At 39.3% G+C, this 26411-nt stretch overlaps 2 protein-coding genes across 4 annotated transcripts; one reads left to right on the top strand and one right to left on the bottom strand.

Moving 5' to 3' along the window:
- Nucleotides 1-546: 546 nt before the first annotated feature.
- Nucleotides 547-4963, bottom strand: LOC113047260 (protein arginine N-methyltransferase 1). The gene is made up of 10 exons (XM_026208616.1): nucleotides 4854-4963; nucleotides 3803-3898; nucleotides 3552-3707; nucleotides 3316-3379; nucleotides 3058-3200; nucleotides 2851-2938; nucleotides 2646-2761; nucleotides 2384-2534; nucleotides 2157-2278; nucleotides 547-1781 (listed from the first exon to the last, which is right to left on the bottom strand). The coding sequence occupies exons 1-10, from the start codon at nucleotides 4878-4880 to the stop codon at nucleotides 1698-1700; spliced, it is 1047 nt and encodes a 348-aa protein (XP_026064401.1). The 5' UTR covers nucleotides 4881-4963; the 3' UTR covers nucleotides 547-1697.
- A 2108-nt stretch (nucleotides 4964-7071) lies between these two features.
- Nucleotides 7072-25358, top strand: LOC113047259 (AP-2 complex subunit alpha-2-like). 3 transcript variants are annotated; one of them, XM_026208612.1, is made up of 22 exons: nucleotides 7072-7600; nucleotides 10348-10559; nucleotides 12566-12759; nucleotides 15270-15399; nucleotides 15535-15636; nucleotides 16024-16283; nucleotides 16517-16685; nucleotides 16804-16941; nucleotides 17022-17204; nucleotides 17320-17417; nucleotides 17582-17813; nucleotides 17903-18091; nucleotides 18895-19028; nucleotides 19408-19470; nucleotides 19876-19947; nucleotides 20534-20616; nucleotides 21219-21308; nucleotides 21427-21550; nucleotides 21628-21744; nucleotides 21840-21909; nucleotides 22815-22950; nucleotides 23462-25358. In XM_026208612.1, exons 1-22 carry the CDS (start codon nucleotides 7534-7536, stop codon nucleotides 23488-23490), a joined length of 2892 nt encoding a protein of 963 aa, XP_026064397.1. In that variant the 5' UTR covers nucleotides 7072-7533; the 3' UTR covers nucleotides 23491-25358. The 3 variants fall into 3 exon arrangements, with proteins under 3 accessions (XP_026064397.1, XP_026064398.1, XP_026064399.1); XM_026208613.1 differs by lacking the exon at nucleotides 19408-19470; XM_026208614.1 differs by lacking the exons at nucleotides 19408-19470; nucleotides 19876-19947.
- Nucleotides 25359-26411: the final 1053 nt, after the last annotated feature.

The raw sequence follows: 26411 nt of genomic DNA, 5'->3' as shown, positions 1-26411 counted from the left end.
TTGTCTAACATTTGGAATTTCTAAAATGCCCTGAATGTGCTCTATATAGGACATTTAGACTTACCGTATTTTCCGCACTATAAGGCGCACCTTCAATGAATGGCCTATTTTAGAACTGCTTTCATATATAGGGTGCACCGGATTACAAAGCGCATAGAAGATACTGCAGTCAAACGTTTGACTGGGTTTTTGTTATGCATCCACTAGATGGAGTTGTGCTAAAGGGAATGTCAACATTTTGACAGAGCGCCTTGATCCATATATAAGGCGCTCCGCCATTTTTTGAGAAAATTAAAGGCTTTTAAGTGCGCCTTATAGTGTAGAAAATACTTAAAACTGACACATGATCTATGAAACTTCCGAAAGGACAAAAATCAATGTCTGGGTCTCAAGAGGAAATATGATCACCCAGTGTTATAAATATATTTAGTATATAAATATATTAAGTCAATATACTTAAAAACTACCAGAAAAGGCATGCAAGTAGCTGGTTATTCTATTGAGAAGTCAGTTTGAATTTTTGGTCATTGAAAAACCACGCAGATTCAATTTATGTTTTTTTATTTCAAAAAAAGGGGAAAAAATAATAAAAAGACTTCCTTGGTGGACAAATGCCTGCCTGGTAATTATCCAAACCAGTGCTAGACACAAGGCATGTGAACTTGCACCCCTCGACAATCACTAATACACACCAACACTATGACAGATGATCACAATATGGAACAAATGTGAAGTTACTCAAACACAGGATAAGCATCACCTTCAATAAAAGCACTCAAATGGAAAATTTAGACTGAAGGTTTTCCTCCATGGAATTAAATTGTAGTTCTGGGTCTGAGAAACTTAGTTTTAAGTGCTTATAGTGCAAAAGAGCAGCAGATAAGCTTAAACTAAACGGTCAGTAACCGGATGAAGTTTCCTCCTATATGACATTAAAAAAGATCAACGGATATAAAAAATTGCTCATTAACACCACCTATGAGTTGCACAAGAGATTGCTATGCGGCCTCTTCCATAACACGATAATATCCTCTGATTAAGTCTTTGTAACATGTGTTTTTTTATACATTGTAAGTAGAAAAAAAAAAGCTAACAGGTGAGGACATGGGAGCCCTACATGAATTAAAACCGTTACTCCACTGAAGACAAACTGCACATGATGGAGGTGCCCTCTACTGATGGTCCAAATCAACTGCCTCCAAGAACAAAACAATATGGGCTCATTAGCTAGTGTCCACAGTGAGACAAGTTTGACCTACATTGAAGATGCTGACTTTATAAGATGGAATATCAAAACATATGGCGGATTCGCATTTTGTACAGTGACCAACACAGACACGTCGGCCTGGCAGGGAAAGAAAAAAAAAAGATACATGGATGACGTTGTCAGACAGTCAATCAGGCAAAAGAGAGCAGTTACACATGTGTACATGCATAAACCCAAGGGATTTGATCCAAGGTGCACCTAGAATTTGGAAAAAAGCAAGGCCAAAAAAGAACTTTTGCCATGTTTAGTCCCGTTGGGAACATTTTAAAGGAAAAAATATTTATATATATTGTCAGACAATATTCTGTAAAACAGAATCTCTAAAAATGTCTGTCATGCAGTTTGGAAAAATGTACACAGTTTCACACACACAAGCGTGAACTGCTCTCGGAGATGCTGCTCACACACACACACTTATGCTAAAAGGAACCTAGCGCATCCTGTACTCTGACGTCTTGGACACCTCACAAAGCTGACCCTTGAAGTCGATGTCAACGTTGAAGTCCAGGTCTCTCTGGAAAATAAGGGGGAAATGATATCACTATTTAATAATGAAATATCCTCTTAATGGTCAGGAACGTGATCCATGTATAGTTCTGTAAAACCATTCCAACAGGTTTACTTTTAAAATGAAGACTATAAAACTGAACCATTGGATACCACTGAATAATTTATATAAAAATATTAAATCTTTAAATATAGCATCAAAATAGCACTGTGCTTGCTGAAAAAAATGCTTATCTAAGAAAGAAAAAAAGCCCCAAAAAAGCATATTTTCAGACTTTTTTAATATAATGCAGAATTGTTTAATATACATCTCTCTAAACTTTCATGTAAGAATCTATTTTTCAAGAGATCGATTTAAACGTTAAGTGCATGTGTGGCTTACATTATTCTTGACGTTGGGTTTCATGCTGATGGTGCCAAAGATCTCCTCTCCGGTCTTCACCGTCAGATAGTCGTCAAGGTAGAACACCGTCTGCTTCCAGTGAGTGTAAGGAGACTCTGGGCCTAAAAGACAAATACACTTGGTTTTCCAAGGGGCTCATTTATAACTTCTGTTCATGGTGAGAGAAGCTGTGGTAGAGAAAGGGGGAAACAAAAGACAGCACTCACTAGTAGAGAAGCCTGTCCTCTTGTGGCAGCGAGTGAACTCGATGTTGAAGTAGGTTACCAGCGCATGAATGTAGTCATTCCTTTTCACCTGCAGGCAGAAAGGTGACGTGAAGGACAAGTCCTCAATCTTCACCGTGTAGATGTCCACCTCCTAATGAACCGAGAGAATTGGGACGGTTGAATAAGCAAGCAGGGGATATAATAAATAAAATAAAATAAACCTTATGTAATTTGAAAGCACACTTTTGTGGAGTAAACTAACCTTAATGAGGCAGGCAGTACTAACAAGCTGTTTGGGGTCAACAACATCCACCAGTGGCTCCTTGATGGCCACTTCCTTGATACAGGACATGTCAAAGCCATAAACATTCTCCCACCCTGAAAATGCAAAACAAACAAATGAAAATGGCATCCTATTTCAGACACAGCAGAAAAGACCCCGAATGCATTCAGAGATTGACACGTACAGTGAATTTTGTAGTCCTTGTACTGTCGGTCCTCAATAGCAGTGACATAGAGCGTGGCTCTGTCGGGGAAGATCAGGCCATCGGGTTTCTGAAGAAGAAAACAAATGAGATACATGAGCATAAATCAAATCCCGGTCAACATGCACAACTTTATAGTGAACAGCTTCAACACTGCGACGCTTTAGAAGGACATTAGCATACACCCACCAGCCATTTGTCTCTCGCATAAATGACAGTGTTAAGCATGGACTCGTAGAAGAGACAGTAGCCCATCCACTCAGAGATGATTATGTCTACTTTTTCCACAGGAAGCTCAACCTCTTCCACTTTGCCCTTAATGATGGAAACGACTGGACAAGGAAAATGAGGTATTACACAGGTATTATAATACAGTAAGTTCAGTTCAAAAGAATCAAACGAGATATGTAAACAATAGGGAAGCCAAGAACTATGAGACGTTCTTACTATGATCCAACTTGTTGGCCTTCACGATCTTCACAGCATACTCTGATATACTGCTGCACTCAATCTGGGGAACGAATGACAAGAGAATGCAAAATCAGACAAAAGCAAAGCATGAGCACCTTTACAGGACAGACAAGAGCCTTGTTGAACTCAACTAGTCAGTATACATAACAAAAACTCAACTGCTGAAAACAATGAGATGATATTTACATAAACGGGGCAGGATTTACACTCACCCCAATAACTTTCTTGGCCCCAGCTTTGGCTGCAAACATACAAAGGATGCCGGTTCCACTTCCCACATCCAGCACCACCTTATCCTTGAAGAGATGCTTGTTGTGGAACATGGAGTTTCTGTACGTCAGAGTACGAACTTCATCCTTTAGCATCTCCTGTGGACACAGAAGGGGTTTACATTAGTCTCAGATATGAAGACGCTTGCTTAATTGTACCGCTCTTCATGAAACATGGATAAACAAGACTGTACCTCATGAATGCCAAAGTGTGCATAGGAATCAAAGTAGTAGTCTTTGGAGGTCATGTCTTCTGCTGCAGGTTTTGCTGAGCTCTCTCCCTGGGACACCTATATAAAAAAAAAAAAAAAAAGAAATACAATTATACAACAAGGAGGAAAAAAAGCATGAGTTGGGCTTATGACTAATTTAAACGAATCGAATGGATTCAACAAAAGAATCGCTTGTCGCCTACTGAACCGAGAGTAATGATCACTGTACGAACAAAGAACGAATCTTTTTGGTAAATCGATTCAAAGGATTCAAGCCACCGTGACCAATCAGAATCCGCCTTTATTACAATCAACGGGGCTTGTGCCTCTTTAAAAGCATTTAGGACCATTCAAGGCGGGTATAACCGGGATAAACGTGTTTTCCCTAAATAACATTCAATTTATTAGAGAAGAAAAGTCGCTGTTATACCAATTCGCGTTTTTAATTAGAAAACCGTCCGAAGACCTCTGAAAAACTTTATTTAAATACAGCGTGGTTGGGGAAAAAAGACTTTAATTAAATAAGCACACCGCAAATTATAGTAATCAGCTCACTAATAACTAATTAGCCGTGGTTTGGTGAACAAAGTTGTAAAAGCCGCTTCATCCCATGCGGTCTGCCCCCAACAATGCTCTAAACCAGCGTGCTCTGAACTAACGTTACCCTCGTGGAAACTAGCTAGCTAACAGGACTCATATAACGTTGTCACTAAATCAAACTCCGTTACGCATCAAATGGTTACATCTAACGTTTAAAAACTCGAAACTAACTCGTTTTGCCTGTTAGCAATAGCAGACACGTGATGCTAAATGAATGAATTATTTGCGGCTGGCTAAAATGGATGCTCAAGATGCGTGTGCGCACATTTCTAGCCACCTGATAAAAACATACGCAGCACACAAATGTGTCCAACGACTAAAGAATCGGAGCTAGGACGTAACGAATAATAATGACATGTTGAGTCTAACTCTCGCAAACAGCTATTTGGCCTCGGATGTGTAACCGGTATGGCCTTGAATAGCTTCTGCTTACCTCCATAATGTCCGCTGTCTCCGCCATTTCGGTAAACTGGATCGTACAACGACCGCAGCACAGCTCATGTGAAACACACTTGTTTTGCTCCCGCCCCTTCGCCTTCACTGAATGATTTGATTGGAGGACAATCACGGGGTTTACTGGAGGCCCCGCCCACTTTCTTGCGGCTCTTCGTCATAGGCTCAACTTCACTGAGTCTTTCCGCTGTTTTGAAGCGCGGGTTTCATTGGACCAAAGAGCGATTACTGATTTTATTATTTGCTTTCATACAAGTTTAATACTACACGTTATTTGAGAAGCATGATTTCATTTTTCTCGGGTAGGCTTGTTATAAGAGTTGGACTGATGTCATTTCGGCAAATTGTAACGCCTTTTGTGCACAAGAACATAGAGATGAACGGATTGAAGACATTTATTCAAATGTTTATAGAATCGTACAATATTTATCTGTCTCGATAGACAGACAGACAGACAGACATAGATAGACAGACAGGCAGACAGAAATAGATAGACAGACATACATAGATAGATAGACAGACAGACATACATAGATATATAGATAGACAGACAGACAACTAGCCAGATAGATAGACAGACAGACAGACAGACAGACATAGATAGCCAAGCCACAAAACATGTTACCTGTTTCTGATGCAGAAAGCTAGTTCATGCATTCATGACCTCTGGACTGGACTATTGTAAAGCACTTCTAGGTGGTTGTCCTGCTTCTTCGATAAACAAGCTACAGGTAGTCCAAAATGCAGCAGCTAGAGTCCTTACGAGGTCAAGAAAATATGATCATATTACCCCAATTTTACCTTCTCTGCACTAGCTACCTATTAAGTTCCGTATCAGTTACAAATTAACTAAATGGTTTAGCTCCTGCGTACCTAATTAGCTTTCTACCACGTTACAATCCATCACGCTCCCTAAGGTCACAAAACACTGGACTTTTGGTAGTTCCTAGGATAGCTAAAGAAGGTAGAGCTTTTTCAAATTTGGCTCCCAAACTCTGGAATAGCCTTTCTGATAATGTTTGTGGTTCAGACACACTTTCATTAAAAACGCATCTCTTTTGCCAAGCATTCAAATAATGTATCTCTTAAATTGTGAGTGTAGTTGCATCTGATCAAAAGTGCAGTCTTATTCTTTAACTTTGGTTAAACTAATTATTTTTAACTAATTAATTTTAATTTGTTGGCACAGCAGCTAATGATGTCTTTATTTGTTTCTATGTTTTGCCACGGGATTTACACAATCTCCAGTCTGGATCCTGAACACCTGAGAAGAGATGATGCTGACCCTCAAAGGACCTCAGATGATGCTAACCCTGAATCAACAAACAGAACTAACAAATATTGCTACAAGTGTGATTGCATCATATAATAATAGCTGTTATAATGTTCATCGTCTGTCTGACTACGTCTTGTATTAATTTTTCTGAAAAATCCTGTCATAGGCACACAAACGGACCAGTCACCACTTATATACTAAATATTGTAGAAACATAATTTTCTGTAAAGTTGCTTTGTAAACGATTTGTATTGTAAAAGCGCTATACAAATAAACTTGAATTTGAATTGAGATAGATAGATAGATAGATAGATAGATAGATAGATAGATAGATAGATAGATAGATAGATAGAGAGTATTGATCAAACTAAACAGGTGAAAAGAAAAAAAAACAGTAGCACATAACAAAGAAACATAACTCCAAAATTAAGAGTTCCTCCTCATGTCTTCCTCAATTTCACATACATTTTTTTTTCTAATTTTTTTCACTGTGGAAGATGAGAAGATATATTTTTTATGTTTTTTCCGGTTAATCGATGTTTAAACCACAACATTCTTGAGAATATCTTCCCTGTGACCCTGGGGAAATGTTTTAAAAAATGGATTAATTAAAGAAAAAGGTGTCATGGAAAAATACAAAGTTACATATTCTATATACATTCATGCATCGAGCAGCATGTGTAGAATTTTTTTTTTTTTTTTGACAAACAAATAGATTTCCGATTTTTTTCTTATCTCTTTGCAAATGAGTCACATTTATCATGAGTCACAGATAGACAGACAGACAGACAGACAGACAGATAGACAGATAGATAGATCGATAGATCGATAGATCGATAGATAGATTAGATATCACACTATTTAAAAAAATACTAGCTTTAAACAGGAAAACCAGTAGTCAGATTTAATTAGTGTAATGGCTAGCTTGCCGTGCGTGATCTAAAGTCAGACAGGTAACGTTATCCGTTGTTATTTTAACACCGTCCTTCGACATATAGGAGCGTAATCGTAAACTAAAAGCAACACGTTGGCTTTGTTTTTTAGTTAACGTAGTCGGTGCCGCGACGCAAGCGTACGCCTTGTATCGTTTTCCCATTGACGGGAGTTCACGGGATTGAATGAATTAACGTTAGCAAACGGAAACCACAGTCTTTCTCATCCGCTGCATTCACCTCTTTTCTCCATAAACACTCGCTGCTGCTGCTTTATTAGTGTGCTTACGAGCGCTTGCAGTTTAATTCAGGAATAAATCAGAGTCTGTGTGAGTTAACTTAGCTTGCTCGCTAGCTCTGAGCATCTGAAGCCAAACCGCCGCCTGTTAAACCCGCACCTCTGACCATCTGAAAGACATTTGTTTCGCGTGGAAGAAAAACACGACGCAAACATGCCGGCTGTGTCGAAGGGAGACGGGATGCGAGGATTAGCTGTGTTCATCTCGGACATCAGAAACTGTAAGTGTCCCTGTCACACTCAAACACCATTAACGTTAGTCTGTTTTTTTTTTACACGAATAGCTGTGCTGAACCCTTCCTATATACGCCCTAAACTGAATCAAAAGGGCTTCTGCTTTGCTCCGTGATGTTTTTAAGACATAATTAAAGGTTAAATCGTGCTGTTGAGATGAGTGGCTCTTGTCAAAAGAGGTCACGGTAAGTAATCTCGCCGATCACCCCGGGCCCGTTAGCTTTAGCTCCGGTGATGATGGAGTGATGCTTCTTCATTAGGCCGCCGCCGACAGCCGTGTGTTTGACTGCAGATGGTGTATCCAGCATGGCTTGTGTCTGTTGCTCTTGTCACCTTGACTAGCTGGATAGCGGTTGATATCTCTACTCGACCAGAGGACTCAATTCAGATGTGTTTTTCACGATAATCCAGTTATCAAGCTGTCGCCTTGAGCTCAAGAGTTAAAGGAGGGTCATCTGGTGAAGATGTGTCTGTAGTCTTCTGGGATACGCCCTAAACTGATTCAAAAGGGCTTCTGCTTTGCTCCGTGATGTTTTTAAGACATAATTAAAGGTTAAATCGTGCTGTTGAGATGAGTGGCTTCTTGTCGAGAGAGGTCACGGTTAAGTAATCTCGGCCGATCACCCCGGGCCCGTTAGCTTTAGCTCCGGTGATGATGGAGGGATGCTTCTTCATTAGGCCGCCGCCGACAGCCGTGTGTTTGACTGCAGATGGTGTATCCAGCATGGCTTGTGTCTGTTGCTCTTGTCACCTTGACTAGCTGGATAGCGGTTGATATCTCTACTCGACCAGAGGACTCAATTCAGATGTGTTTTTCACGATAATCCAGTTATCAAGCTGTCGCCTTGAGCTCAAGAGTTAAAGGAGGGTCATCTGGTGAAGATGTGTCTGTAGTCTTCTGGGTCCGCCTCTTCTGTGCCTATAACTTTACCTCTTGGAATCTTAAAAGGCTTTCTTTCTGGTAGGAGTTTGAGTTCCTTGTAATTTTGTGGAGTTTTGAAGGTTGACCGCAAATAAGATTGACTTTCCTATAATCCTGAACTTGTTTCGTCTTCATTTTCTGTTGAACGCCTGAGCATGTGAAAACATGCATTATTCATGTATTTAAACTGTTGGGGGGAAAGACTTGTACAAAAAATAAAGACATTTCAAAGATAAAGGTTTTTAAAAACTTATCAAATATTCAGTGACTTCTCAATTGCAATTTGACATAACTCTCAAATATTATACAAGTTTTAAAATAGAAATATACATTTGAATGCATTGCCTCAATATGCCATAGCATTAGTAATTTGGTCGTAAGTCCATGTCATTGTTTTATTTCACACCTAGTGCTCAAGTGTTTGAATCCAGCCAGTTTTGTGTCTGTCTGTTCCGTCTGCCTCTCATGTTCAGCTCATAAACAAATGAATAAATAGTAAAAATACTTTATTTAATATTTTATAGAGTTTGTGGTGTTGCTTAATTTGCGCTAACTCATGTCATGAATCATTCAACTCAATTCATAATTCATTAATTGGTATTCTCTGTAGTGTAGCAGATGCTTGTCACTGTCTGCCACTATTTAAATCAGCTTCTTTCCAGAAACATTTCAGTGTCATTATGAGCTGGAGAACAGCACAAATTTAAATTTAATAAAAAAAAGAAATGTGAATGCAATGTATGTGCTGACATTTGGGCAGATATTTGATTCGGAGTTAATCATAACAGACAAACCATGAGATTATGCTCATTGATGCCTGAGGTCAGTGCATTTTTTAGTAAGGGTTGTGCATCATTTTGCATGTTACCTGGAAAACTTTTGTGGGTGTGTTTAGTACTACACAGTCTGAAACACCTTTATGATGCTTTTACCATGCCAGTGATCTTTTCTTTATCATTTATAGGCAGAAAGGATTGTCGCTGTGTTTATTCTGGTGCTTTGTCTGAGAGTTAGCGATGACTGGTGGCGTAACCCACAGCTGAAATCAGATTGCATGTTACTGCAAGCTTTCACACAGAAAAAGCCAAGCCAGCCGTTAGACAGCTTGAACCTTAATTGCTGATTTTGGATGCATAGTTGCCAAGAACATGAATTTTTATCATACCTTGTATCATGCAAGGTAGCGAGGTGTAATATTTATATTGTGTGGTTTGCTTTGTTAGACCTTTTGTGAAAACTTTTGTTTAAACACATTGGCACGTAATCTTCATCCTGTTCATCCCATACCCCTGAAAAAATTGTTGTTATTTCCTGTTGTCTTTCCTGGTTTCCTGTCCTCTTCATTTATCACTATCTGCTACTTTGGCCCTCCTTTTATTTATTTGATCAATGCACCAACCTTTCATAATAGTGACAATCAAATGGCATAACATGATGTGTAAATTTGAAAATTGCTAATACGTTTTTTTGTTTTTAAGATTCCTGATTGGGATGATATTATGAAAATCCTTGAAACTCATTTATAGATTAAGATGCGTTAGGAATTTTGATATGTAACTTTTTAAATATAGTTTTATACAAGAGTAAGTGAATGTGAAAATAAAGGCAGGGAAATGTGCATATTTTTTCATATCTAAAGAGCTCACAGTCTGTGGTAAATGCAAATCGTTATCTCCATTCAAGGCAGGATATCATCAGCAGCCGGGCATTTTGTCAGCTTGTGTTGTCTCCTGATGTGTTCAGATCACCCAGTGATAACCAATTGCTCTGCAGTGTTAGTTGAAATCCTGTCTTTTTTATTTCTCTCCTCAGGTAAGAGTAAGGAGGCAGAGATCAAGCGCATAAATAAAGAGTTGGCTAACATCCGGTCAAAATTTAAAGGAGACAAGGCATTGGATGGATACAGCAAGAAGAAGTATGTGTGCAAGCTGCTCTTCATCTTCCTTTTGGGCCACGACATTGACTTTGGCCACATGGAGGCTGTCAACCTGCTCAGCTCCAACAAGTACACCGAGAAACAGATTGTGAGTGGAACCGTCTCAAAATATCCTGCCGTGTCTTTTTTAAATTTGTATTTATTTTGAACACTGTTGACTTTTCTGTTAACTTTGTGTGAGTATGTATTTGTGTGGAAAGTTATTGCACACTTTACTGCTGCCAGATTAATTACAGTTTTGGTCAGTGAAGTGGCCAAACGTGTAAGGAAATGATGCAAAACATAGGAAATCGTGGCATTTTGGGATTGTAAGATACACAAAGTGCAGTAGTGTCTGAATTCATCCATTAATCCTGGTATTCATATGGCATTCACAATGCATTGACTGGTTAATAAGCCAACATATGGAGAATAAAGAGACTTCTTTCTAAAACATTTTTTAAAATCTTATTGTGACGGTGACCCCAATCTTTTTAACATTACTGTTGCAAAAGTATCTGAAGTTTATTACTCTGCAGTTTTATCTTTGTGGAAGTAGCCTTTTCTAGATGAGTGTGGCCCTAGCGAGTGAGTGTCAGCAACAGATGTGTTTTTAGCTTGTCAAAGAGGCTCAGTGGCACTCCGTGCCATGTAGACCTACCATGAGGTCTAATCATCTCCTGCTGATCAAACACTCAGTCTAGCAGCCACGCTGCTCTCCACAGGGTAACACTGACTGAAGCCGGGCAGAATCTGGGCAATCTGAGCATGTTCCAGTACAAAAAGGACAACAAACTGAGGGCCATTTAGAGTCCCATTCCATTTAGAGGGGAAAAGTATCAAAATAACATTTACAATGCCAACTAGACACTAAACTCCACATGGCCTTAACATTCGCTCTTGGATAATGCTGTACAATGAAGGAGATTTACATAGCACTGATGAATTGTGGAATGTGGAGCACACCAGATCTTTTGCTTCCTGTTGCAATTTTATACACTGCCACAAACTAGAAATAAGCTGAGGTCATGCATCTTATAAGCCTTTTGTTAAAGTCCTTTTCACTGCAAGACGTTGTAGTATAATGCTGAAGAATGTGGTGATGTCACCACGTTTTGACCTACTCCTCCCATACGGGTCGAATACATTCAACACAATATTCAGTTTCCTGTGAGCCCAGCCCAGACATTCAGCAAAGGTCCTTAACTCAAATAAACATTTCTTTATATAGAACTCCTAAAGGTTTCACTACAACGTCTTGCAGTTTTCTGTGATTCTTTAAATACAACTTATATCCACATTAAAATGGATTCCAAACCCGATGTAGGTCACCGCGTGGCCTGCTGTGTGTTAAGATGTGGTCTCTCAAACTAAACAATGAGTCACAGCCTACAGCGAACTGTTTCAAACACGTCCATTAGCCGGAAAATTCCACTGCTCTTCTGATATGCCATGTCTTGGATGCTGTATTTTGCTGCAGAAGATTTTTTTTCTGTTATTTAATTTTTTTTAATGTAACAAACATACAGGAATACCAACAAACAACAGACTAAAAAGCAAAAGGCGCTATAATTTAGAATACAGGTATCTACTGATACGTGACGGAGAAAGAAAAATTTGAATAAAAATCTAAAGTCATCCGGAATCTGACAAAGGTTTTTAAGGCTTCAAAATCTAAGCAAAGGCTTCCAGAGTGAAGTTTGTATTCTGGATAAATTCAGTAAACCGTAATGGAGTTGTTCTGCATTTGAATGGAGCACATTATTGAATTTTGTTAGCTGATTATAGTAAAATTTGGATGATTCTGATCATCTTGCAAGACACATTCTTCCGAACCTCCAGACTTTAAAAGCACGTACACTATCACAGTGATGCAGTGAGCGTGGAAAAGAAGCAATCCTTGCAGCAGTGAGGGAGACACATTAGCTCAGCGAGGGGGAAAATCTCTCTCTCGTGGTTTAGTGCTTATCCACAGAGCTTGCAGGGCTGTTTGAAGATGACAGTTCTTCATTTCAGCTTTACCAAACACTCATTTGGCCTAAGTAAGTGTGTGCGCAAAACAGAGATCATAACCATCAGCTCTCTTTCCTTCCTTCCTCTTTTTCTGTGCTCCAGGGATATCTGTTCATCTCCGTGCTGGTGAACAGTAACAGTGAACTGATCAGGCTGATCAACAACGCCATCAAGAATGACCTGTCCAGCCGAAACCCCACCTTCATGTGTCTCGCTCTTCACTGCATCGCCAACGTGGGCAGCCGAGAGATGGCCGAGGCCTTCGCCGGAGAGATTCCTCGCATCCTTGTGGCTGGGTGAGCAACTTTGGGCTGGAAGGATTGAGTGAGAGAGCAAAAGTTATGGATTCAGGTTCAGGGATTTAGATGGAAGGACCTTGCATGAGGAGAAAAAAAGAGAATTAATAAAAAAGGAAGTGTTTTTTTGTGGTGTGTGACGTAAGAAAAGAGAAATTATGCTTTCTTGTGTTCACAGGGTTTCCGCCTTTCTTAAAGTCTTACATTTATGATCAAATTTAAAGCCTTAAAAAGTCTTAAATTGGACATGAAAGTCTTAATGATGATTTCAGCAGGTCTTAAATTTGGGGGTGGAAATAGCAGAATTGCGATATGGCTGAATGTGACGATTACACTTCAGAAGGCTAAAGTTATGATTTGATTGAATAAACATGAGCGCTGCACGTTTTGAAGTGCAGTGCTGTGCTGCTGTGTGTTCTGCTGTTACTGCTGGCAGAATGAATGAGCATCTTCAAGACAACTGTTGTTTTGTTCATAGTTCAGAACAATGCGAAAATCGACCAGCTTGAAAACTAGTTGGAAATGATTAACTTCTATTATTGATATGAACATATCATACAGAAGATGAAGAATATAAAAAGTAAAAAGATATCTAGGGCCCTATGATTTCCGCGATGCAGAAAACGCGGACCGAATTGCGGAGCCCAGTCATAAAAATGGAATTTACAGTTTAACAGTTTGGAATGTCACGGAATTTGTCAAATTTTGAATTAATTAATCAAAAGTAGGTCATTGCACTTACATCAAATCAAGATATGGACTAATATCCGTAAATATTAAGCCGAAAAAGTCTATTTAAATATGAATCCTGCATGTCTGTGTTAATGAATGGAGCAGAAGCGCGGCTTCGTTTATCACACATACTGAAGCGTGCGTGATGCTCGCAGTGATTTTAGCTTCTGTCGTCTCACTAAATGAGGACGTAAACACATCAGCAACATCTCTAGAGCTGCACTGAGGGTCACTTCATGAGCATTTGACCGTTTGATTTCAGTAAAACTAGTGTAAAATATCACATACACAGAACTGTAAAGTATTCACGGTAACCTGTCAAAATAAAAGTCCTGTTTAATTTGAAGACAAGTATTTGCCAGAAATGTTCAGCAGAATGCACATAGCTAGCCTACTACTACTATAAAGAAACAAACATAATTTTTTAAAGAAATAATTACACAATTTCTTCCATGTTTTCATTCTTATAGTAAATATCTGTTGTTTGCCAAGTTTGCTTAATTTTCAGTAATTAAAAGATGAATTAAATTAATGTTTTATGCCTTCATTTGATAACCAGAAAAATGTAAATACACAACAGAATATCCGAGGTGAAAAAAAACATTTCTTAATGCTACTGTAAGGGGAAAAAAGAATAAATTAAGGCGTTTTTATCCATTTAAATAAGACATGCTAAAACACAGAATGAGAACAATAAAATATATGGTGAATAAAAAATTTACCTAAACATGTTGTAACTTTTTTAATAAATCAATGTGAAAATCTATTACATTTTATGATTTTAATTAATTAGACATGCTTTTTGATTAATACAATTTAATTTAATTATTAAAAGGAGTTGAGAATGGAGTCTAGAAAAATTAAAACAGGAATATGGCAATGGAAACTGGGGGAAAAAAACTGATTCCATAGGGCCCTAGATATCATTTTTTGTTGATATCGCATACCCCTAATTTATATTATTTAATTTGTTTAAAATTTTATTGATAATAATTGTCAAAATGAATATAGTAATTAATACTTTTGACTCATCCATTTTTCTTAAAATGGTTTAAAGGCTGAAAAATGTAACATTTTATAAAACGTTTCTTTTTTGTTAAAACTTGTATCTGAACTGTTAATTATGCTCTAACAGTAATGGTACTATAGACATTGCCCAAGCCAGCTCATATGGTATTAATTTTATTTGTGCAGGTCTTCAAAAGGTCTTAGATTTGAGCTTAAAAATCTTGCAGAAACCCTAGTTCAGTATTTGAGATTATGATTTTTGTTTTTATTGCCAGTTATAGCCTATACTATATATAAACTTGCTATACCCTAGCAAGTCACTATAGGTGAAACCCCTTGTTTTTTTTAAGCACTAGTCAATTTTAAGAATTTGTGCTATTTTGCTTCCATTATATATATTTTTTTTAACTACTGCAAATGGAACATCCAAATTACACATTTAATTTAGTTCATACACACACATACATTATATTCCTAAAACTGTGGTGCAAATATGTTTTTATCTGGCTGTTGTCAGTATTTTCTCGTTCATGGAGGGATGAAGCTATCTAAAATCCCCTCTGTAAAAGCTCTTATGTCAGCGAAATCAAAAGTTTGAACCTGGCTTTATTAATTCTTTACTGTTACTGTTTACTGTAATTAATAAACTGACCAAAGTATGATGATATCTGTTGGTTAACATTTTCACCTTACACCCATTTCTTGCCTTAATAGTTTGAGCAGAAGCATGTTGCTGTAGATGGCTGATGTGGTTCCTATTGTAATGACAGGGACACGATGGACAGTGTAAAGCAGTCAGCTGCTCTCTGTCTGCTCCGTCTGTATAAGACCTCCCCAGACTTGGTGCTCATGGGAGAATGGACCTCTAGAGTGGTGCACCTGCTCAATGACCAGCACATGGTGAGTCTGGCACATTGAAGCCACGTCCTCATGATGTTCATACACATATCTGGTTTAATGCACATGTATATATCATCAGTGGTTGTTGAATTTGACTAGGGTTCTTACTGATTTCTGAATCTGTTCTTTTCTCAGGGTGTGGTGACTGCTGCGATCTCCCTGATCACCTGTCTCAGCCAGAAGAACCCTGATGAGTTCAAGACCTGTGTGTCGCTTGCTGTGTCACGACTCAGCAGGGTGAGTGTGTGTGTGTTCATATCACATCGGAGATTCCTGAATGGGTTGCAGTCTTTGGGGCTTTGTGAAGTTGGTGGGAATACAATTTTATTCAGAAAGGGCATAATAAATAGGTTAAATAAATTTAGGGAAAAAATGCTGTTCTTTTAAACTTTGTTCATTATAGAATCCTGAGGAAAAATGTGTGTGTGTATATATATATATATATATATTTGTGTTTGTCAATATATAAACACACATATGTATATAACGTATTTTCCGGACTTTAAGTCGCACTTTTTTTTCATAGTTTGGCTGGTCCTGCGACTTATAGTCAGGTGCGACTTATTTATCCAAATTAATGATTCATTAACTGAATTATGTGTTCTTGTCTTTTTCCATTCTCAGATTGTGTCTTCAGCCTCCACTGACCTGCAGGACTACACCTACTACTTTGTTCCTGCTCCATGGTTGTCCTGCAAGCTGCTGCGTCTTCTGCAGTGCTACCCCCCGCCTGAGGACGGTGCCGTGAAGGGACGGCTGGTGGAGTGTCTGGAAACTATCCTCAACAAAGCCCAAGAGCCACCCAAATCCAAGAAGGTTCAGCACTCCAATGCCAAGAATGCCATCCTATTTGAAGCCATTTCTCTCATCATCCACTATGACAGGTGCAAGTAGCCTCCAGTTCTCTCCCAAACCTTAGAAACTTCACAAACAACTAAAAACTCACAGATTATTTTAGGAACAATTTTCGTACATTTGGATTCATATAAGTTCATATATTTATGTAAAAAATGTGTTCTTTTTGTGAATTTCTTAAATGATTGATTTGTTTAAAATGATCTGATAGGGTGTTCCAATGATTTTATCTGTTGTGTTCAAACTCTCTGTTTCACAACAGCGAGCCGAATCTTCTTGTGCGGGCATGTAACCAGCTGGGGCAGTTCTTACAGCACAGAGAGACCAACCTGCGCTACCTGGCCCTGGAAAGCATGTGCACCCTTGCCAGCTCTGAGTTTTCCCATGAGGCGGTTAAAACGCACATAGAGACAGTCATCAATGCCCTGAAGGTAAGGGGATAGATTCTGCATTCTTACAAAATAAGATCTCTCTTTAATGGCCGATTCATCCTTTTGTTATTCATGGACACTGTTTCTAATTGTTTAATTTTATTTCTTCTGCTGGCAGACTGAGAGGGATGTTAGCGTGCGTCAGAGAGCTGCTGACCTCCTCTACGCCATGTGTGACCGCAGCAATGCCAAGCAGATTGTCGCCGAGATGCTGAGCTACCTGGAGACAGCCGACTACTCCATCAGAGAGGAAATGGTGCGTGTCTCTTCCTCTCCTCCATGGCTCTTCAGTCCCAGGTCGCTGCTCTGATGTCGTTTTAACTGCCGTGTCTGTAGGTACTGAAGGTGGCCATCCTGGCGGAGAAATATGCAGTCGACTACTCCTGGTATGTGGATACCATTCTGAACCTGATCCGCATTGCTGGGGATTACGTCAGCGAGGAAGTGTGGTACCGCGTCATCCAGATCGTCATCAACCGTGACGATGTGCAGGGATATGCAGCCAAGACAGTCTTTGAGGTAAATGACACCAGATGCTCAAATTGTCACTTCCTATACACATTCAGAAACTTGATTTCCACCACCATTACCATACTTCATGCAGCTCTCTTGGTTGTTTTTTTAACTTCCACAGGCTTTGCAGGCTCCGGCGTGTCATGAGAACATGGTTAAGGTTGGAGGCTACATCCTGGGAGAGTTTGGGAACCTTATTGCTGGTGATCCTCGTTCCAGGTGAGTTCTTGTATTACTGTTTCTGACCTCACACTTTGGATGTTTTTAATCTTATTGCTGTACTAATGCTGTTCTCTCTCTCTCTTTCTTTCATCTTTCCTGTAATCGGAAACTCTTCAAATTGTTCGCACTCATCCCACGGCTGTTCTTCTGTCTCACTCTAGTCCTTTGGTTCAGTTTAACCTGCTCCACTCTAAGTTTCACCTGTGTTCAGTCCCCACACGTGCCCTGCTGCTTTCTGCCTATATTAAGTTCATTAATCTGTTCCCGGAGACGAAGAGCACCATTCAGGAAGTGCTGCGCTCCGACAGCCAGATCAGGAACAGTGATGTCGAGCTTCAGCAGAGAGCTGTGGAGTATCTCAAGCTGTCCTCCATCGCCAGCACCGATGTCCTGGTGAGATCGCGCTCTTCTGCATGCTCTTTGTTGATTTGTGTCTCACTATTTAGTTGCATAATCATTTGTGTCACTGTGTGTAACTGTAGGCCACAGTGCTCGAGGAGATGCCTCCATTCCCAGAGAGAGAGTCGTCTATCCTGGCCAAGCTGAAAAAGAAGAAGGGACCAGGAGCCGTGTCTGTGAACGAGCTAGAGGAGGGAAAGAGAGAGGGAGGAGAACTCAATGGAGGAGGAGAGAGAGGAGGGGACAACTCTGCCATTGCCACATCTAACGCTGTGAGAAAGTTTTACAGAGGCACTGCTGTCAAAAAGATTTTTTCACCAAGGATTTATTAAACTGATCAGAATTGACAGATTTATAGTTCAGATAAATGCTGTTCATGTTTACTTTCTCTTTACCGAAGTATTCTTAAAAAATAAATTATTCAGCATATTAGCAAAAAATGATGACAACATTTTGACAATTTTGGGTGAACTATGCGATTGATCACATTTAGTTTTGGTTTTCCGTGCTTTTTAGGATCAAGTTGATCTGCGATAGCCGATAGCACAATAAAATACTGGCATGATCAAAATTGCTGCCCAACTCAACAAAACAAATAGACATTGTTAAAAAAAAAAACACAAAACAACATCTCATTCTATTTGTGAATGCCATGCTACCCAGATTTTTAAAACAGAGGATTTTTCCACTGAAATGGCAAACATTGCCAAAAAAGAATTTCCTCAGAAGTACTCATTTATCAACCCCCAGTACCTTGTAGATATGACTATTTCCTGTCAAACTGGCTCATCAGATTGGAGAACAGACAGCTTTGATCATCTTTGTGGGCGATATGCATCAGATGGTCAGTGCATGTCCTGTGGGCCGAGACTGAGACTAGTATGTGGCAGGCTTCAGCCGTTGGGGCCATGCACACGTTTGCATTATACAGGGAAGTGAGTCAGCAAATACAGAACAATCCCCAAGAAAACACTGAACACATCCTGATTCCAGTGCTTTCTGATTAGACATTCAGCTCTTTAACATGTCTTTATTACACCGAAATCCAATGTAATGAACGCTCTCTTTCTTTCAGTCCACTCCGTCCCCGTCTGCCGATCTGCTGGGGCTCCGCGCGGGTCCCCCTGTCACCGCCGCCGCTCCCAGTGCAGGCAGCTTATTGGTTGATGTTTTCTCAGAGGCTGGCGTCAATGATGATGGCTTCCTGAGGTAAATAAGGATGCGGTTCATTAGCATCCTATTTTCAGTCCGTTGTACATTTATTGCTTTAATTATCTGAAATGCACTAATATTTTAACACTTTCAGAGCTTGTTTATACGTCCGTCAGGCTTTCTGCTCTTCGATCGTTTGACTTTCTAGCATTCACTCTTCTTGTCTTCCTTTTTGTGTGTTGTGTAATCTTGTGTCCTTTATCTTGCTGCGTTTATCTTATGTGACTGTCTTTCTCTTTTCTTGCTTCTCTTTTTTTATTTTTTTCTCTTTCCCTCTCTTTTCCACCTCCCTCATTTTGGTGTGTGCGCGCGCGTTTGTGTGTATGCGTGAACGTATGTGCTTCTCATGTCCTTGCTTTTCATTGGACGATGGCAGAGATCTGGAACCGCCCACTGAAAGCTCTGACTCCCTATTGGCTGAGGGTCCTGGTGACTCTGAGTAAGGGGCCAGTGGTAGACTACAGTGTCAATATGTTACAGCAAAACTTATCGACGTTCAATAGTCATATATAAATGCTTAGCTTTTTAGTTATTTATAGATGTTGTTGTTGTGTTATTGTGTTCTTTTCTGTTTGTGGAGTGTTTTCTATTTGTTTGCTGTGTGGTGGTATTGTTAATTGCTAACATTTTATTGGCCGCAGATGTAATGCCGGTAATAACCTCTGCCTTTGTCTCTTTCTCTCCTTTCTCGCTTTTTGGCTTTCTTTTTACTGGCTCACCACTTTCTAATATCTTTAATTTGTTTTAACCATCTGTGCCGTTTCACACTTAACACTTCTCACCCCTCTCTTCATCTCCTGGGGTTTCTCTCCTCTCTCTGCATCCTTCACTTTCGGTCTCTCAGCTCCGCTCCCCCCTCTGTGGTCTCTGAAGATCCTGCTCCTCCTCTGCCCGAGTCAAACGAACTGCTCAACAAGTAAGAGCTCACTCGCCCACCTCACTCCCTTCATTCAGTCAAACAACCATCACCCACAGCCTTTCTCCTGTTTTCTTTTTGCCCTACTACTGTTAGATGTCCCGCATAAGCCTCATGATTGCACTAAACACTAGTTCACAGCTCCAATAATTATTTTAATATTTTATGAGATGAGACCATTGCACTACATTGTAGACAGCGGTCGGGAGCATTGAGGTGTTTTTTTGCTTAAGCTTCAGGTTACAGTCTCTTGTCTGTGTTGTCACCCTCCTCTCAGTGTCTTATGCTGCATTAACTGCCTGTTAGAGTGAATATTGCTAAATTTTTAACTTGACCGAGTCCCTTAGCATGGACAGAAACTAATTGTATCCTTTACTAACACTGCTGGTAATTACCAGTTTTACTAATGGTCACAAACTCCCATTATAAATAAAAAAACAAATTGGAAGTGAGTTTTCTAGGTGAATTTGTCCAGTCGGTGGCAAAACACACGAGCGCACCATTACAAAGCCAGTACCATTTCTGGCTGATCCTGCATGTTTGTCTGCCTCACACACACACACACACTCTTATCTCTCGCCCTCAGGTTTGTTTGCAAGAACAATGGAGTTCTGTTTGAGAATCAGCTGCTACAGATCGGCATCAAATCTGAATATCGCCAGAACCTGGGTGAGTCACAATCTGCTAAATTGTAATTGCATCGTCTAGAGGTCCATGTCAGCAGACTTCTGGACTATATCTTTGTTCATTGTATTTTAACCTGAGTTCACGAGAGACTGTCAGCGTATGCATTTTAGCATTTCTTGCTCATTTTTGTCCTGTTTGAATTAATTAAGCATTATAAAAACCTGAAAGGGATATTACAGTGTTAGGATTTGACTGGATACTCAAAATGCGAAATATCTTATTTTAGTGCCTACGTAAAATGTCATTTACAAAAGTTACTTCATATAAACAGATAACTCATTAAATGCAGAAAAGTGTCTCCTTTAATGTTTGAAATACAAACTTTTGTGAAATTAAAATGGCAAAATGATTTAATGTCATCTAATAATTTATGCCTGACAAGATTTTATTTGGTGAATGAGTTATTGTTATGATGAATGACTTTTTAGTTGGTGTCTTCTGTTAATCATGGTAAAACTTTAGGAAAGTCATTCATTTTTTAATGCCCAGAAAAAGACAAGACAGATTCTAATGTACAGATTAAAGCTGTATTGAACTTCAGCATCTTTTCATCTTTGGTTTGTGTCTGTGGTTTCTCCTCACAGGGCGGATGTATCTGTTCTATGGCAATAAGACGTCAGTGCAGTTTGTAACTTTCTCAACCACAGTCACCTGCCCAGGAGAGCTACAGTCTCATATCCTTCACATCCACACATGAAACTCATGTTCATTCTTGCTTACACACGTTGTGATTTTGTCCTGTACATTATCAGAGTATGCTGTTTTGTTGTGTGACTCCTTAACTGATCCCACAGCTCAATGTTCAGTCTAAACCGGTGGAGCCTCTCATAGAAGGAGGTGCTCAGGTGCAGCAGGTCATCAACATTGAGTGTCTGACTGACTTCAGTGATGCACCACTCCTCAACATCAAGTTCAGGTAACAGATGCATGCATTTAAACACTTTATGAATCAGCATGCACTCTGACATTTACTGAACTATTGTGTTGTTTCAGGTATGGCGGAGCTCTCCAGAATCTCACCCTCAAGCTGCCTGTTACCATAAACAAGTTCTTCCAGCCCACAGAGATGGCATCACACGACTTCTTTCAGCGCTGGAAACAGCTCAGCCTGTGAGTGTTTGTGTGTACACAGAAGACAGATTACTGTATACATGCAATACAAACTGTTCTCTGAATGAGGAACATGCTAAATACCCTTCTCACAGGCCTCAGCAAGAAGCACAGAAGATCTTCAAGGCCAACCATGCCATGGACACTGAAGTGCTCAAAGCAAAGGTGGGTTTACACAACCTCATACCAACTTTGTAATGACATACTAGCCTGCTGTGTACTGTACTCTATCGATATACTGTATGCTGGCTTCTGTTTATTGAATAGCAGGTAAAACAGGAAGCATTTTCGAACAGTAGTACGCAAAATTGTCAAGACATGATCACATTTATTGTTTAATTCAGTGTCCAGTTAAATAAAACATTTAGCAATTTTAAATCTACGTTTGGATGACAATGTCTTAACTTAAGATCAATAGAATGGTGAGGTCAAGAATAGATAATAGCTATATTAATTTAGGTTCGTTATTCACAGGAAAATAGACGATCAAGTCGAGTGCATTGCACTGTGGGATACACTTCCCTGTATATTTTGCACTATATGCTACACATTTTTAAATATGTTGTAGATTATCTGGTTATTTGGTGATATTTTTTTGTAATCTTTTTGGCCATTGGGGGATGCAAATGATGAAATAAATTAACTTTAACTGGACAAATCCTATACTATAACAGATCCTTACTAAAAGAACTCTTCCTGCAGACTGCCATGTCCAATTTTACAGAAGCCAAAAAACTCCTACACTGGCGAACAAATGGATATGAGTAAATTGTCTCTCATTTTGCTGTCATCTCGGTTTTACAATTGGTGGCAGCCAGTTTTAAGGTGCAATATTAACATGATATTTCTTTATTTAAACATACTGGTAGTCACTGATGCCTGTATATTGCAACAGCTCTATATTGGAATAGTAGGGTTAGGATGGCAGAACGTTTTAATTGGAAGAAGAGCTTTAATTATAGCCATTCAGTTAAGGGGGGGGGGGGGGTACTGTTTATGTACAGATGAGCACACGTAATTTGATTCTCATCAATCTCGTCTATCTTTTTCATTCACGCACTGGCTCATAGTTACTGGGATTGGGCATGGCTCTCTTGGAGAATGTGGATCCGAACCCAGAGAACTTTGTGTGTGCTGGAGTCATCCAAACCAAGGCCCAGCAAGTGGGTTCTCTGCTGAGACTCGAGCCCAAACGCGCAAGCTCAGGTATGAACAGACATATTTGTTTTAAGCAAACGTATATCCATATACACAATCAAAAGCAAAGGAAAACAACACAGAAATGCCACAAGCATCAAAAGTCCCTCTCTGCTGCTATGGAGCACAGGTTTCTCACCAAGTCAGTTTGATTGCATCTTACTGTTGTCTGTGTCTCTGTGCCTGCTGATGCAACTCAAGTCTGGGGAGCAGGTAACACATTCATCCTGCTACCCCTTTCAACTCAAACCTCCTCCCCTTCCTCCTGCTCTTGTGATTCACTCCATGTCTGGTAGTAAAACCCAGTTGATTTGGTGTGACAGCAGCGTCCTTCTCTTTGTATCCGTGGAGTTTCCTATGTCCATTGTGCAAGTTTACATTTAGTCTCTCTGTATTGGCAGTAAAGAATCAGAAATGCATTCAGACAGTAGAATGAACGTCTGTCTGCTTCTCAGTTGTTTTTTGTTTCCCTGTACACTGTGTAACGCTCTTTATTCTTTATTCTCTATCTGTCTCTCAGATGTACCGATTAACCGTGCGCAGCAGTAAGGACACTGTCTCCAAGCGTCTTTGTGAGCTGCTGGCAGAACAGTTCTAGAAAATGAGCCGTGACTAGCACCATCTAGAACCGACACCCAGACCAGACCAGCGTTCCACCTGAGAGACCCCAGAATTAAGAATCTACAAAACACATTCATGCATAAGGGAAAAAGTAGCTGTCAGCCTCTGGCAGCCAACATTACTGTCCTTCTGATAATGATTATTATTATTACTGCTGTTATCATCAGCGCTGCCCTTTCTTGTTTTTATCTGTTTACCTGTGTGTGAGCAATGGAGCGAAAGGAAGCGTGCATGTGGGGTTTTTTTTCGTACATGTGTGAAAGAGTCATGGTGATAGTTCTGTTCTCCGTCCTCCTGCCTGTTCAACGATCAACTCTTGTGCTTGTGTTGATAGCTTGTGTGTGTGTGAGTGTGTTGTGGGCTGAGAGGGGAGGGTCCGCAAAGTTTCAACCGCAAAAACTGCACATTAGCTGTTTCTTTGGAACATTCCCTATAAGATTATTTAGCAAGACAAGAAAACACAATCTTATTACACTAACGCAACGGCACTTCCCTAAAAGAGGCCAGAATCACTAACCCCCATTGCTTTCTCTCTCGTTTTCTTCCTCAACTGAATTTGGTCACATCCAGAGCCATTGGTGCACATAGAAAATGTAAAAAAAGGAGAGATTCCACGTGCATTTCCAGTTTATCGCACCGTACATTCGTTCCTTCCCATGTAGAAACGGCCAGTGCACTTTAAGAGGCTTTGAGAGGAAAGGCTTTTTTTTATAGTCCCACCACCTTTTTTCCTGTTCTTGTCCTATGTTTTCAGTACTCGTCCTGACCCCCACATCTGACAATGTTTATTGAAAAAAAAAATCTATATATAAATCTATATATAAACCATGTAAATGATTACCCTTCATGGATGCATTTGTATGTCTCTTTCTTGTTTTTGATTGTGGTATAATGTTTGTGTGTTTGTATGCTTTCTTAAATGGTCTAATGTTTTTGCTCTTGTTTTGGACATTCCATTCTTTACTATGAGTGAATGGGCATAACGTTTCAGGTTAGTCATGCAGTGTTAAAAGAACTGGGGAGGAAGGAACTAGAATAAGAAAAAGGAAATGAAGCAGAGAGAGGGTCAGGTCCGCCAGTGTGTGATTTTCTGCACATGAAGAGTGCAACTGTTGTGGACCTTCATGTAAATGTTTTTTTTTTTTTTTTTGCAATATTGTTTAAAAAAAAATCATCTGAGGACAAGATCTTTCAGCACAGTTATTGACTGAAATAAATAGTAGATAGTGGATACCTCATTACTACTAAATGGTTACACAACAAACACACACACACACACACACACTTTTAACTTGAGTGGTGAGTGACCAGAGCTGGAGATCCATATTTTATTTTGCAGCGATAAAACCTGGGAAAGCACTTAGTTTATGAAAAGTCATCACAGGCACGCAGTTGAACACACATTCTTAGGCTTCGAGGACAAGGCCTTAAGAGCGAGCACTGGACCAAAGCAGCACATACAGGGATAATAACGATTTTGGTCAGCATTGTTTGGTGAGCGAGTGTGTGGTGTTATTCTGTGTGGTCCTTGTGAAAAATATAATGGAATTTATAAGTACAGCTGGGGGTCACACTTTTCTCGATGCAGTGAAGCAGTACTGGGGACATCATTGTAGTTGATCAGAGTCACAGTCATGGTGTGTGTGTGTGTGTGATTCTGTGTTTGCGTGTCTATGCAGTATCCTCTAGCTAATGCAGCCCCGGTGTATCGCTGTTCATCCTGTCAGATACCTGTGTTAGATTAAATTTACTCTGTACTGAATAATGTGAAAGTAAAATTATGCCATATACTCGAAGCAGGTGTTTTCTTTTTGTGTGTGTGTGGTAGGGATGGGCACAGAGATCAGGTGAATCTCACACATGCACCAAGCACAAAATAGATCATTGTCTCTTAGCACAACAAGGTATAGGCCTAACTCCATTTCTAAGATGTAAAGTGGGCCATGACATGGGTTTAAAAATGTAACGACAGTAATACAAAAGGTTTTTTTTTTTTAGGATTTATTCAGCTAACTACTGTATTGGTGGGTTGAAAAAAATGCAGTTTAAGTTTTAATAGAAAATAAATATACATGTTCTACGTCTGTTTTTTTGTTGTTGTTGTTTCACAGCATAACTCATATTTCTGGACACATTAAATATTATTTATGCTGTGAAATTCAGATTAATATCAAGTTCATGATTAGGTGGGCCTAAATTATCCAGGAATCCAGTATGTCCCTAGACCCCAAAACCAGTCATAAGGGTCAATTTATTTAGCAAATTTGGAAGCTTAATAAATAATGTTTTCATTGATGTATGGTTTGTTAGAATAGGACAGTATTTGGTCGAGATACAACTATATGAAAATCTGGTGCAAACTAAATCAAAATATTGAGAAAATCACCTTTAAAATTGTCAAAATTAAGTCTCAGTGCATATTATTTTATATATTTACGGTAGGAAATGTACTAAATATTTTCAAGGAACATGATCTTTAGTTAAAATCCTAATGATTAAAAAATAATAATAATATAATAATTTTGAACTTTGCAATGTATTGTTGGCTATTGCTACAAATAAACCTGTGCTACTCATGACTGATTTCGTGCTCCAGGGTTACATATGCAGGATTTTCAAGATAATATATATTTCTCAATTTATTTCCATCAGAGTACGTGGCAGTTTTATTCCTTCAAGTTGTTAAATAGAAAATGCAAAACACCATTTTGTAACCCAGGGTGATATTGCAATAATACATCTTAAATTAACATAAATCTGATTTTAAGTATATTGCAATTTAGTGTTTTGCAGCCTTTGAAGCGAGATATTAAATTATATATATATATATATATATATATATATATATA

The sequence above is a fragment of the Carassius auratus genome, chromosome 28 (assembly GCF_003368295.1).
Source record: "Carassius auratus strain Wakin chromosome 28, ASM336829v1, whole genome shotgun sequence".
Classification (NCBI taxonomy): Eukaryota; Metazoa; Chordata; class Actinopteri; order Cypriniformes; family Cyprinidae; genus Carassius; species Carassius auratus.
Note: the sequence above shows the minus strand (reverse complement) of the source record. Positions and strands in the feature narration are given on the sequence as shown.